Genomic DNA, 14575 nt, shown 5'->3' on the forward strand with positions numbered 1-14575 from the left:
ATTCCAATTACGTAGGTTTTTAATAATATTCCAATTGTATGTGGAAATTGGGTATTATATTAAAAAATCATATATAATGTTATATATAAAATTTATTTTTATAATTATACAAAAAAATAATTATAAAATTATGTTTCATAAATATATCACTTGGGGGAAAAACTTTCGATTTCAAGTTATTTATGGTTGTTATCTACCGTGTATAGAGTCATTTATAAAGTATGCTTGACGACATTTAAGACAATCAGGAAACAGAATCAAGTAGTTATGATATCACATAGCCTTGTCAAAAGAAGATGCATATGTTATATCATCGTGTATATAAACATGTAGTTGTTTTTCGAAAATCGCTTTGAAAACATAATGAATATTATGTTTTGTTTTTCAAAAAAGCAAATAGATAATTGCGAATTCCCATGAAATATCCCCTTAAACAGCCGTAAATGTTGTTCCAATATATACTGCAAATTCCTATCGAATGAGCCTTTAAACAGCCATCTATTTGTGCTAGTTGTGTGCTAGCAGTGGAAAAAAAAAGATTTTCATTGTATTGGGGCTGTAACTTTTCTGTGTTGGGTTTCTGAAAACGGCAGTTCAAATGGTGAATTTTCATGTCCATCTGATGCCATTTTTGAGGGGTTTCAAGCCATTTTACGAAATTCCCATAAGTTCATTTTTGAAGTCAAAATTACTGTTTCTGAATCAATTTGGAAAATATTGTGTGAAGTTGTAGATGTTGTTTCAGGGAGGGAAGCTAGAATCGGAACCAGGAATGTAAGCGAAAGTGATTTAACTTTAGTAGAGAGGAGGATGGGCTTCTACAAAAAATATCTGAGTGATAGGTTCTATAGAAACAAAAGGAATGTAAGGAAGGTGGAGATAACAATAAAATATGAATTAAAGATGTGTGAATTAAGGATGTATGATTAAGGATGTGTGAATTATAAATTAAGGATGTGAATTAAGGATGCCATGGATGACATGGCTGAAGAGTTGAAAGATGTAGCCAGACAGCCTAATAAGTAAAATATTTAACCGACATATTAAAGAATTTAAAAGAAAAAGTATATCTGATTTTGTTCCAGATAAAAATAGGAAAAGGGCCATAATTTATGGTAAGGCAAGAGCGGAAGAGATGGGTATAACCTGGCACGTGCGCAGGGGGGGGGGGGGGCTTTGGGCCCGCCCCCCCCCCCCCCGAAATTTTGTGAAATGTTTAATTTCCCCATGGTTTCTTGGGATTTCTGGCAAAAGTGGGACATTTATTAAGAATCTAGATACATTTGTGAAGCCTTATTGGGGGGATTTTACAGCATGCAATTATCCGGTCAAGTCACTGCCAAATTATTAACCCATTTTCTGTCTAACTTTTTACCCTCTTTGAAGTAATTAGCAATTGTACTGTGTTTTTTTTTTATTTTATTATTTTTTTTTATTTTAAGAGAGTTTGGTTTCCCCAGAAAATATAATTATCCTTGATATTAAGGCGTTTATCCCCCCTTTTCAGGATAAAGTACTGCTTTTAATGGATTAATTTTGGAAACTGTCATTTTTCATTAAAATCTACGTTTTTGCAATAGAAGAACTACCCCCCACAGCACCCATATTGCACTGTTAACCCTAAAATTCCCCTTTCAGTAGGATATAATAGATTAATCACTGGTTCTAAATCGCTATGAACATAACCTGAGCCTAAAACGTACTTTTGAGGCTTCAGTCATCTTCCCCCCATTCGCTACAACACTACAGATTAAAGTTAATCTGTATTTTCCGATATACGTGCTTTTTGCATCACTAAATAAAAAAGTGCTACTTTATATCTGTTGTTTCGAAGTTTTTGCCCCCCCCCCCCCAAAAAAAAAAAAAAAAATTTCTGCATACGTGCCTGGGTATAACGTTTTGAAAACATGCTAAACCATGATAAAGTAACAGGATAGGATGTAGAAGAGGACGAAAAAGTATGTAACACTTTAAAAGTGAAGGGAGATTTATTTTATGAGAAAGATTTAGTGACAGGATTAAAAGAAGTGAAAAATAACAAGACACCAAGTGCTGATAGTTTGGCAAATGAGTTCTTTCTAAATATGGTGTTTTTAAAGTTGATTTTAATATGGTGGTTCATAAACTACTGAAGATTATAAATATGATTTTTTGAAAAAGGGAAGCACGTATTGATTTTATAAAATCTTTATTTAAACTCCTTTATAAGAAAGGTGATAAGAATGATTGTGGTAATTTTAGGGGCATTTGCTTTGCTTATGTAGGAAGGAAATATTTAGTATTATGATACTTTTTAAACCTAAATATGATGTACATAAATTTTTAAAAGAAAAACAGTGTAGTCTTAGGAAGGGGAGAGGACGCGTCGACCAAATTTTCCCTCTTAGATTAATAATTGAGAAGATATATTATAATTGAGAAGATATATTTCATTATTTATAATTGAAAAGTGTCTGAGTCAAACCATCAAACCCCTTTAGTGCTTTAATTTATAGATTATGAACAAGTGTATGATTCTGCTGATTGATCAACTTTAGTGAAGGTATCAGATAAATACACTAAGGTGAAAAATGCTATGTACGAAAATAATATTGCTGCAGTTAAGCTAGAAAATCTGGTGAGTTGCTGGTTTCGTAATGAATCAGGATCTAAGTGTGGTCCCCATTTATAGGGATTATTTTCAGGGACTAGTCCTAAGGAGCACAGCAAAGGTTATGCGAAAGCAAGTAATCAAATGGCTAAGTTAAACTCTCCTAGACTTAGATTATGCTGATGATTTGAGCGTCTAAGCTGAAAATGTTAGCGTAATGAATGAGTTTTTTGAATTTTTGAGAGTTGAGGGTGTAAGGATAGGCTTGAATATTAGTTTTAATAAGACTAAGTCGCTAAGACTGGGAATAGGTGAAGGCTCAGAGGGGATTTTGGCTAAAGAAAATATCGATAAAATGAAGAGCTTTACTTACCTAGGTAGTATTATCAGTGAAGATGGTAGTTCGAGTGAAGATGTTAAAAAATAGACACTGGTTGTTTTTTCATAGTTTAAAAAGTTTAGAAGAATAGGATGATAAGTCTGCGAATTAAGTTTAGAATATTGGAAGCTATATTGATGATAGTTTCAAGTATGGATCTGAAGCGTGCGCACTCCGGAAGATGGATGGGGCGGGTGTTAAATGTGTTCCAAGGAAAATTGTCTATGGATGGTTCTTGGTACTCGTCTGACTGACTGTATTTCAACCAATAAGCTGTTTGAAAATGCGGGTCAATCCCGTTTTCAAGGGCTATAATGATAGAAAGACTAAGATGGATAGGAGCCTTTTGGCAGATGAAGGGTGACAAATTGCCAAAGATCGTACTTTTCGGATAACCATCTAGGGCTAAACGAAAAGCAGGTCGTCTCCAAATGGAAATGGTGGATATCCTAAAGAAAAATTTAAGGGAAATTGGAACTTTTAGGACGTTCTAAAGAGGAAGGCTTAGGTTAGATTGGGATGGGAAAGGAGCAGTACCAATGGTTGTGTATTAGACTAGACCTCAACTTACTAAAGAGGCAACAAACGCCTTATCTGTAGAATCATATGATTTTGAAAAAAAATATATTTTCAAATATAATTTGTTTGCTTATAACTTAATTTTTCAATTATTAGAGGAACTTCTTCTTCTTTAAAACAGTTTTCTTGTATTTTTTGACCTGGTTTCATATGGTTATTATTATTTTTTTGTTCAAAACTTAAAAAATCCCTGTTCCGAAAAAAAAAATATATAAATTCCCCGCCCTGTGTGAGGTTTATTTTTCTCTGGTTAAAATTACTAATATCGTTTTTATTATTTTCTCTTTTCAGTTGCCTGACAATATTGTGGATTTGGTTAAGCAAGAATGCATTGAAGCAATGAGTGTTGATGATAATGAAGAAGAAGGAGCTTTACCCTCTAAGGAAGAAAATGCTATTAGAGAGCACATTTGTGTGCGGTCGTATTTGGTATGGTATAACTTTCATTAGCCAGGATGGGCAGTTTCTATGGATGTAGTGGCTCTCCGGATAATAGTGAAAGCATCACCCCACGTAGGAGTTCCCCGTTATTGAAGGGTTAAATTCATGACTTGAGAATCTAATTGTTCAGGATTGACCCTAATACTGAAAGATCAAAATTTTCAATGTTGCAGCACGAATTAACAGATGGACTTATTGTGAAAAGTCCATGGGGTCAAATAGTTCTGGGTTTTTTAATTGTCATATATTCATACATGGGTACTAATGAGATTTTAAATGGATGGGGTCGTTTGTATATTCAGAAATCATATTTTTTTTTGTCAGCCTAGATTTCTTTAGCATTTTCAACAATCTATCACAATCAGTCACATCTTGTACAGTTTTGTTGTAAAAATTCTGTGTGGGGAGCCATTGCTGATTCAATTCGTAGGGTACTTAAAGCAATCAGATACTTTTCTATGATTTAAGGTAATCATCATGCATTGGCAATTCTCCCTTTAGTTTAAGTACCTAACATCACTCGGTCCCTGGAACTTGGCACGTGGCGAGCTTATATTTATACGCAATTCTCACTATCCATTGTCTTCTAACCAAATACTAATGTGTACTTCTTTTCCAGCATTACCCCAGTAAATACTTTTGCTTTAATTACGTTGTTATCTAAATTCAGTTACAACCAGGTCTGTTCCATGGCACACACCCTCTAAAATAATCAAACTATGCATTAGCATAACTATCGTGTTACTCTTTAGCTTCTCTTCTTCATCGTTCTTTGTTAAACTTGTGTCTTGTTTACTTCTTCTATATTTTGTTATCTTCGTTTAGCTTCTTTGTCCTATGTTCTTCTTCTCCTGTAATTTTTTACCATCGTTTTCTCTTTTGCTTGATTTACTTTTTCAGAAGAAATCCAATTATTTAATTTTTTCAGCAATGCCAGGAAGCTTTCGAAAACTGGCTTATGGTATTGAACTCAAAGCCTTGCCCTCCAACGAAGCCAAAAACTCTTGAAGGGCCGATGGGAAGTCACCATTATGCTGAACAATTGGCATTCGAAAAGAAAGAGCATTTGTACAAAAAGGACTTGAAGAAATGGGAAAGTCGACTTTCAGCAATTACTGATGTGAGTTTAGAAAGAGCTTTTTAAAATAAATGACCAAAGACTTTCATTACAAAAATTGGAGAGTCGACTTTCAGCAATTACTGATTTGCGTTTAGAAAGAGCCTTTTAAAATATTGTAATGACCAAAGACTTGTATTACAAAAATGGGAAAGTTGACTTTCAGCAATTACTAATGTGCGTTTAGAAAGAGCTTTTTAAAATATTGTAATGACCAAAGGCTTACATCAAAAATGAGAGAGTCGACTTTCAGGAATTACTGATGTGCGTTTAGAAAGAGCTTTTTAAAATATTGTAGTGACCAAAGAGTAATATTCCAAAAGTAGAGATATAGACACTAATTTATTGAGAAGTTGTTGACAAAATTCAAAAGAAACGAAGTTGTGTTTTGAGTTAAAAGAAAGTGAATACCAAAATATAAAGTAAGAAATAATAACATAGGTCAGACACAAAAATAAACAATGAAGGAGATACAATAACGGTATCCCAATTGGGACTTTCAATCGGCAAACAAGATGTAAGTGCATAAAATAAGTAGTTATTGGGCCTTTCGGCTATGCTGAACAAACTGCCTATCTCAAATTTTGATTGGACATGTTTGGGGAATTAATGGACTTAGGTGTGGAGCTAGCCCTTCGAATCCCTTTTGACTCTTAAACAGGGAAGTAGAACTTTAGATTTCTGTTCGAGTGAACTCTGGATGAGCGGTCAAATAAGTTTATCTTTTTTTAGTTTTGTTTTTTTGTGTATGTTTATATAAGAGCTAAAAATAATCTTTGTGTTGATACTCTCCCTCTTAAAATGGTTTAGATGCTCCTAACACAGGACCTTGCCTGTGCTTTCGACTTGCTTTATAAGAAATTTATTTATAAGTAACATGAAGGGACTGAGATGATAAAACATTCTAAAAAAATAACGGACACTAGTGCTTTGCTTTGCCCAATAGTTCTGTGTAGGGGAACCTGTCTACTGTTAGGCTATGAAAATATATTTTATGCTTTGCCCAATAGTTCTGGGTGGGGGAGCCTGTCTACTATTAGGCTATGAAAATATATTTTATGCTTTGCCCAATAGTTCTGTGTAGGGGAGCCTGTCTACTGTTAGGCTATGAAAATATATTTTATGCTTTGCCCAATAGTTCTGTGTAGGGGAGCCTGTCTACTGTTAGGCTATGAAAATATATTTTATGCTTTGTCCAATAGTTCTGGGTAGGAGAGCCTGTCTACTTTTAGGCTATGAAAATATATTTTAAACTTTTTCGTAGAAAAAAATAGCTTTCGCATGCTGACAGCGTCGCCTGAAAGTAGCTTCTCCGAAATAATGTTTTTGTCAAAACTGAGTTACAAACGGTATCTTGTGTAAGAGAAAAAAATATTTCGAATAGTCTAATTGACATTGCTTGGTCGTCTCTAACTGTCTTCATTTTGCGGTTCTCCTTTGCCGAACTGCATTTTTTTTATTTCTTTAAAGTGATTTTGCCGAATCACATGCAGCATGTTCTATTTTGGCGAAAGCTACTGATTTGCTGAACAAAACGTGGTTACATTGTCTTAAAGTTTGGTACATGGTCAGATTCATGTGTGCCTAAAAATCGTAATTAAATCATGAGCTACACGATGCAAGACATTATGACGTAGTATTCACACGTCTGGAGTATAACAATGAAGCTTTTTGAACCTGGCCACTCCACGTTTCAGGACATCGATTTTAGCTTAGTGCCATTTTCAAAGTTGAAGTTACTATAGTTTAAGCAACAATAAGGAATTGTTGTGTTGTTTTGTATAAGCAAGGCCTGTGCAAAAGGCTGTTCTATAAAACTTTGTTTGCAGACAATATTCCTTCTGTAGCGCTGACTGCACCATAGACTAGCCTAAGGAGGTCATTGTCCAATATGCCTGCAGCGAATGCTGTGCAATTACGTTCCGATTGCGTTACGTTTATCCCCCAACCCTACCTTCCCGTCCGCAACCAACCGTCCCGTATAAAATCCCTACAAGTCCCCAAATTCACTCCCATCTTCGCTAAACATGAAAGATATCGCAAGAGTTTTGTTGAGTTGTATAATAATCAGGAATACTAGTCATGGATTTTATTGTTGCTATGTATTTTTCATTTTTGACTTTCTAACTAAGTGCTCACTTTTTTTGTGTGTATTTGTACAAAGAATTATGTTTGACGTGAAGGTCAAATTCTTCCTATATGATTTGTAAATAATATGATATATTGTGTATACTACTGCTATTTGCGGCGTAAAATTCAAATTCAGTAATCATGCTGTGAATAAAATTCTGTGTCCTGTGGTGGCGCAGTAGATTTGACCTTAGCTTGGTAATACGGGACCCAGAGATCGAATCACGCTGCAGGAATGCACTGCAGGGCCGACGCAGGGACCTTAGTAGTCAAGAAGCGTCGTTAATTCTTAAATAATAATAAATAATAAAATTCTGTTCTATTCTAAAAGCTGCTGCTTCCCTTCTAGCACATCAGTTGATTTCGTAAAAGGAAAAATAAAAGATGCAGAATCGCTTTACCGTTTTCTGCCAGCAGTAGATGTGGCATATGTAAAAAATTATTACAAGTTGTAACAAAGCTTAGGTACCTAGCACTTCAGGTAAAAACAAATCTTCCCTAAGTAGCCACTACCCCCGAAGGTTTAAACCTGAAATTCAAGGAGCTTGTTATTAAGTGAGACTTCTCTTTGACCTTTTGTTATGTTTTACAGTAAAACTTCTAATTAATTTTCAAAACTAAATATAAAAAAACTTAATTTAAATAAAATAAATAGTTCGAAATAAGAATAAAGTTTATACAAATTGAATAAAAGTTTGAATTTTGTTCCAATTCTTTAAGAATGACCCTCGAATTGAAAAGGCCGTTTAATAAGAACAAATAGCTCTTTCGAAAGTAATATAAAAAACTTTAGCGTAAAGAGCAGGTATTGACGAGGGGGCACACCCCCTCATATGCATAATAATTTTTGTTCTTTTAAAGTTTTAATGTTGTAAAGTTTAAAGTTAAAAGTTTTAATGTTTTTTATTCAGTTTCCGATTGCTTTTTAAATAATGCTGGGAAATCCGGCACCCCCTTCATGGAAAATTCTCTTTCCCCATAAAAATTTCCTCCATGGAAAGGTTTCCTCCCATGTGATCCTCCCAGTACCTACCCCCCCCCCACCCCTGCCAGAAAAAAATCCCCTCTGAAAACGTCTGTATGCTTCCTAATAATCAATACCAAATTTAAACAATGGGCAAAGCTCATAACCTACAGCCCTTCCCCCGGTGACTATGGGGGATTAAGTCATCGTCAAAGGCATAGTTACTAGATTTTTTGATATGCTGAACAAAATGGCTATCTCAAAATTTTGGTCCAGTGACTTCAGTGACTCCAGGAAAAAATGAGCATTGGAGGGGGCCTAGTTGCCTTCTAATTTTTGGTTATTTAAAAAGGGCAATTGAACTTTTAATATCTGTTTTAATGAGCCCTTTCAAAACATTCTAGGACCACTGGGCTGATAGAATCACGCCTGGGATAATAAAAAAACAAAACAAATAAACATGTATCCTTGATCTTTCTTCTGGCAAAAAATTCTAAATCCACATTTTCGCTCATAGTGAAACCTTTGCAGGCTGGTTCTCTGATGTTCTGAATCTGATGGTGGGATTTTCATTAACATTCTAAGACTTTTAGGGGATGTTTCCACCTTTTTTCGAAAATGAGGCAAATTTTCTCAGGCTCGTAACTTTTGATGAGTAGAGTTAAACTTGATAAAACTTATATATTGAAAATCAGCAGAAAAACCTGATTCTTTTGATCTGTCTATTGGTATCAAAATTCCGTTTTTAAGAGTCTTGGTCACTATTGAGCCGGGTCGTTTTTTGCTTACAGTTCGTTACCACGAACTGGTTGATTAAAATTTTTCTACCTGATGAAATACGTTGAGCCGAAAGTCACATTTCTAATTCATGCTGAGCTAATTCTGTTTTGCCGTTTTTTACCTATATTCCAGAATTTCCAGGTGGTTCTGCCAAAGCTGATAGTCATTCCGTTTTATCTCTAGAACGGCTTACCTTAGGCCAATAAAAATAAGCACAATGATATAAGTGGTTTTTCTTCTTAATTTGAAACAAAAGTTCAAGCTCTAGCTATAGTCGATTCTGAGATACAAATGTCAAAATTTTCAAACTCGTTTTCTCAGATTTTGGAGTATTCGGCAAAGCCGCTTTCAGGTGACGCAGTGTTTCCCGTTGCCCATTTATAACTGGGTTGAGTCCGGCTGAGCTTAGAGTCACGCCATTGACCCTCGTTTTAAACCATATAACCATAACCAGGACCGAAAATAGGTACAAAATGGAACAGTTTTTTCTTTAAGTTTATTCGGTACGCTTTGTATCCAACGGAGAAGAAATTGTAATGAAATTAGGCCTACTAAAGAGATATCAATGTGATATAAAAACAAAAACAAACCTAGGGAGAGGGAAATAGACTGTAAGAATCCCAAAAATACTAGCATAAAAAAAAAGAAATATAACGTCATCAAAACAAGCGTGTAGGTGCCAGAAGCCAGAGCATAAACCGAACAAAGGAAATCTGAAATTTCTGATGCTGTAGTGGAAGCCTCGAAGATCTAAACTGCTAACCGTCATGAACGAAACGACCAGAGGGGAGACGTCAGCTTGTATCTACCAGGGCTAAAGAACTGAGCCAGCTCATGAGGATTAAACCCTGATCATTAATCTCAACTTCTAATGTGCAGTTTTATTATAAATTCTTCTTTCTTTTTTTCTGCTTTTGTTTTAACCATAAAGCTTTCTTCTTTTCATGGTTTTCTGCTCCGTCTTTCTTTTTCTTTTTCTTATGTTTTTTTTTCCACGTGCTTTTTTCTCATTTGGCTTTCATGTATAGTATTTTTTCAGAGAATCATAAGACGTTTGCGAGAGGAAGTTATTGAGTTTTCTGGTGGTTGGCTCATTGATTTGCCAACAAGTGATGACAAAGATGAAGAAAGTGAAAGACGAGAAAGGGAGCTTGATCTCATTCGTAAGGATTGCCTACCAAAGGTAAGTTTCTTATTGAAATTAAATTTCGGACCCTCACGTAAAGAGTACAGATCATTTCTCCGTTGTAGTACTTTCAAAAATAAGTGTCACCAGGTTTCTTTTGACATCTTTCCAAACAGAAAAATATTGGGCATGTGTTCGATATAGATGACATCATTTCTTTGACATTTTTCTAAAATAGATATCATTAGCAACATCGGGGTTTCACTTAAAGAGGAAGGAGTACAAGAAAACATTAGAAGACATAATATAATTTTTGGGATCAAAAGAAAAAGGTAAACTAGCTCTGACGTATGAAGTATATTGACTATCACATATGAAGTCTATTGGACATACCTTATCTTAAATCTTAGTGTCTTCAGAGGTACACAGAGCGTCAGTGAGTAACCTTCAGTCCACCCTCAAGTGGGCCACTGCGTAGATATCCTTCCACACTGGGATGAGATCCGTCTGAAGGGTTCTTCTTTCATGTTTGTACGTTTATGGAGTATGTTCTGTGGTCTTCCTCGATGACGGTTGCCTTCTGGCTGCTGATGGAGGAGCAATTTATGAAGTCTATGATCTGACATATGACCAAGGTATCGCCATCTTCTTTATCTCATAATGTAGATGTCTGGCTAGTATGTTGTAAGTTTTATGTTGAAAGTTTTGTTTCTTCGTTAAATTTGTTGTGTGATGTTTTTTCGGTAAATTTGTTGTGCGTAATGTGGTGTTTTTCGAGGATGGGAACCTCTCCCTGAGAGTTGAATAATATTCAAAGATTCAGTCAAGAAAACTCCTGAGGTTCGAAGCACAATTCCAATATATTATCCAAAGAAGTTTTTACGTAATATCTGCTATTACATTTAACATGTTTTACTTTTTTTTCATGGGATAAGATTAGCGTCATTGCCGTTGCCACTTAGATTATATTTTGAGTGGCAATAACTGTCGCACTAGTGACGCAAAGTGGCAAGAACTCGTAGTTTGGTTTACTTCATCCTGAGCAATCCCATCAAATGTGAGAAATTGTGAAATAATTTTCCCATCAGAAACTATTAGAATTAAAATTGAAAATAAATTAGCTCACATAAGGGGTATAAAGGCTCTTATCCGACGTTAGAGAAAGGTAAACTGAAAAATAAAAAATTACTTATTGATAATTAGCTGTTAAGACTATTTTGACAACCGAAATTAAACCATCAGTGCTATCTATTTTGAATATACTTGATGCGCCTGCTTGGTGGCTTGAGGATAGCTAAAACATTGGAGTGTAGCGTATGGTTTCACATTATTTTTAATTTCAATTAATCATTGAATTTAAAATAAGTAATTTTAAATTTGTTATTTATTAATGAGAGAAAAATGAAAGAAGCCTCTTATTGTTATGTCTTCTCAGTATTTTCTCATGTCTGCAAGAATGAATCTATGTAAGCATGCATGCTGGGAGATGGTCGCTACAGAAACCAGTGCAAGAAGGTTACGAATGGAAAATCCAATGTGGTTCTGGAATGGGCAACTTATGAGAGTTAGATATCGGTGATTTGATATGGGTAGGCGAGGATTACAGGGCCGCTTACAGTGTAGGGTCTGATAACCTCATTAAAAAAAGAGGAAATCTTTAACGATCATGGAATATTTGACGCGATTGATAAAAAATGGAGTTTAAAGCTAAAATTTCTTAACTGGAATGTCTCATTTTCAAGAATATATTTTAAACAAAAGTCTGCAAAAGGCAGGTTTGTGTTAATTTAGAAACATCTTGGCAAGTTAAGAATGCTAGTTGACTTATAGGTGATAGACATAATGGGTATAGAATTATACTTTATTTTCCCCACATGTGACTCTTAAAGTACCTGGAAAGACAAATATGCAGGAGTTTTGGGTCAAATGAAGTTTCCAAACTCCAGATGACGTTCGTGATCTTTCTTTTCCAAGTTAGAGACAGTTTTAGCTCTTGTATGTTTCCTATACTCTTAGATGTAATTTTTAAACTTTGGACTATTCAGCCAAGCATTGTTAAAACAATGAATGTAGGCTACAACTTATTTTTTCTTGACGTTTTTAACTTAAAAAAAACGTTAATACTAAAATCTAACGAAAATCCAATAGAACGAGAATTTTAGTATCAAAAGTGTCAAGAATGTCCTTCTAGTTTTCCCATATTATCAGTTTTTTATTGAAAAATTTGTATTTTTAGTAGTAATTTCAGTAAAAATTTCGTGTATTCGGTAAAAAAAAAAAAAATGCATATTTGGGGGACATGTTTTTAGCCGAGACTAATTGAAAAATTTTAACTACTGAGATACTATTTAAGCTATATTCCTTTACATTGTGTAAAGCAATTTGCTATATATTTTATTTATGGTGTCCCGCAGCTTTAATGTTTCAGCACGAGACGACAACTATGCTATCATTCGATCCAACTTTAGATTCAGCCTTATCCGTAACTTTTCATCTTGCTTAAAATTTCTTTTTTTATGGAAAATATATTGAGAACATATCAAAATGAAAAAAAAAAAATTTTGAGCAGGTCTGGATTATTCTCGAAGAAAATGTCTACATTCCTAATGATATGAGCATCTTTCCGTGCGAGTTAGTAAAAAACAAACTTTATATAGCACAAGTAAAAAGATAAAGTATTGTAAAAATTAATTTTATTTTTAACCAGGAGAATCTTGTATTTTTGCTTTTGTTTGCATTTCTTTTGTCCTCTTATTTTTTATTTATTCAAATATTCATTTCAGCCTTGAAATTGAATCAACCAAATTATTTTATATTTTATTCGATTTTATTTTTTTGTAAGGGTTAATATTATTTTGTATTCAATTCGATTTTATTTTAAGCTTCTTATTTACTTTACCTGTATCGTAGATGTATTGTGTTTTTCTGACGGTTTCGTATCTTATCTTTTTAATTTCTAGAGTTTTCAATTCTTTATTAGTTTATCTAATCAAACTCCTCTATTTTTTTTTCTTTATCAGATTTTATTTTATGCTTGGAATAATGTAAGTTTGACATAATGTAACTTTTTGTCAACTTCATCATGGATATATTGCATTTTCTAGGTTCTTATTTCATATTTGATCCTGTGTCTAGTTTTTGGTTTGTTAGTCTTAACCTTGTCAGGGTCAAATATAGAATCAATGTTAGCGGGGGGGGATACAAATTTTGCTCCTACTTCCAAATTTTTGGCCTTTCGTACCTGTAACTAGTCCAATACTTTTTCATTTTAATTTCAGGCTTGTAGTTTACTTTACCAAGTTCTTTTATCATCAAAAAGAATTGAAGAGATTCAGCAAATGGAAGCAATTATTATGAATCCTGAGTACCAAGTATCAAAATCCTTCAGGGAGGATGAACTGGAAGAGTTTCTTGAGAAGATTTGGAGGGCAAACAGAACCTGAAACTGCTTTTTAGCCTATCTTAATGTCATCATAAACTGTTAATATTTTGAGTATTTTCTAAGTAAAATCTCTTATTTCAAATGATTCAAAATAAGTTATTTGTCTATTGTATATGCAGGAAATATATAAAACAGTAGGTAAATTTCAAGAAGTGATAAACATTCAGATATCGTCAACTAATCGAACCCGGCTGTAGCAGGACATTACAAGGCCGACTCAAGGACCTTAGTAGTCAAGAAGTATTGTTAATCCTAAACACTTCTGTTTTACTGAAAACCAAGGAAGTTTTGTACTGGAGATTTATTTGGTTTATTGATTTGACACATATTGGAAAGAAGTGTAGTTGTCATGAGGCAAAGTGCACGCTTATATGCTGTAATGGAGGGTGACTCATACTAATAGTAACTTATACTCTAAAACACATAGCAATCGATACACCTTTGTGGTGTATGTTCATCTAACAATCTTTTGGGTATATCCTTTTCCATTTTTTTATGGGAGGGGGGTCCTAGTAAAGAACGAACAACGGTCTATAGTAACCAAAATAAGAAAACTCGTTAGAGACAAAAAATAGCTATTTTAGCTGATCCAGGAATGGTAACTATTATCTCGATTAGTTTTAATAGTCACTTCGAACCCAAATTTAGGGGAAGTTCGAAAAATAGCCTTTAAATCATTAATGCCGTTGGATCAAAACAAAAAGTACACCATTGAAATTGCCATGGCTGAAAACGTTATACAAGAAACTTAACAGCTTCCTTGCTTGAACAACAAGAAAAGCCACTTTTTTGCTGATGTAAGCAAGTATTAAGAGTTAGTACACTTGAGTAAACATTGTAGATATGTCTTGAATAATTGGCGAAGAAATAATTTTTGCTCGTTTTAAATTTCAAGTCCGTTCTTTACTTCCGCAAGAAAACTTTCATTTTCTTTCTCTTAATTTAATTTTGCTCGTTGTTAGATTTGAAAAGACTATGTATTACTTCAGTGATCAAACTCCAATAATCATCATGATTTTTGTTTTGT

The 14575-nt window shown here is 34.1% G+C and overlaps 1 protein-coding gene across 1 annotated transcript in view; it reads left to right on the forward strand.

The window, feature by feature from the left end:
- The window catches only part of LOC136040110 (nuclear pore complex protein Nup107-like), a 104308-nt gene extending 90665 nt beyond the window's left edge, over positions 1 to 13643 (forward strand). Inside the window, exons 10-13 of the mRNA XM_065724205.1 lie at positions 3840 to 3977; positions 4918 to 5109; positions 10020 to 10163; positions 13385 to 13643. Coding sequence (XP_065580277.1) covers positions 3840 to 3977; positions 4918 to 5109; positions 10020 to 10163; positions 13385 to 13549 — 639 coding nt within the window. The 3' untranslated portion in view covers positions 13550 to 13643. The remainder of the gene's footprint in view (positions 1 to 3839; positions 3978 to 4917; positions 5110 to 10019; positions 10164 to 13384) is intronic.
- Positions 13644 to 14575: the final 932 nt, after the last annotated feature.

This window comes from Artemia franciscana, chromosome 20 (assembly GCF_032884065.1).
Source record: "Artemia franciscana chromosome 20, ASM3288406v1, whole genome shotgun sequence".
NCBI lineage: Eukaryota > Metazoa > Arthropoda > Branchiopoda > Anostraca > Artemiidae > Artemia > Artemia franciscana.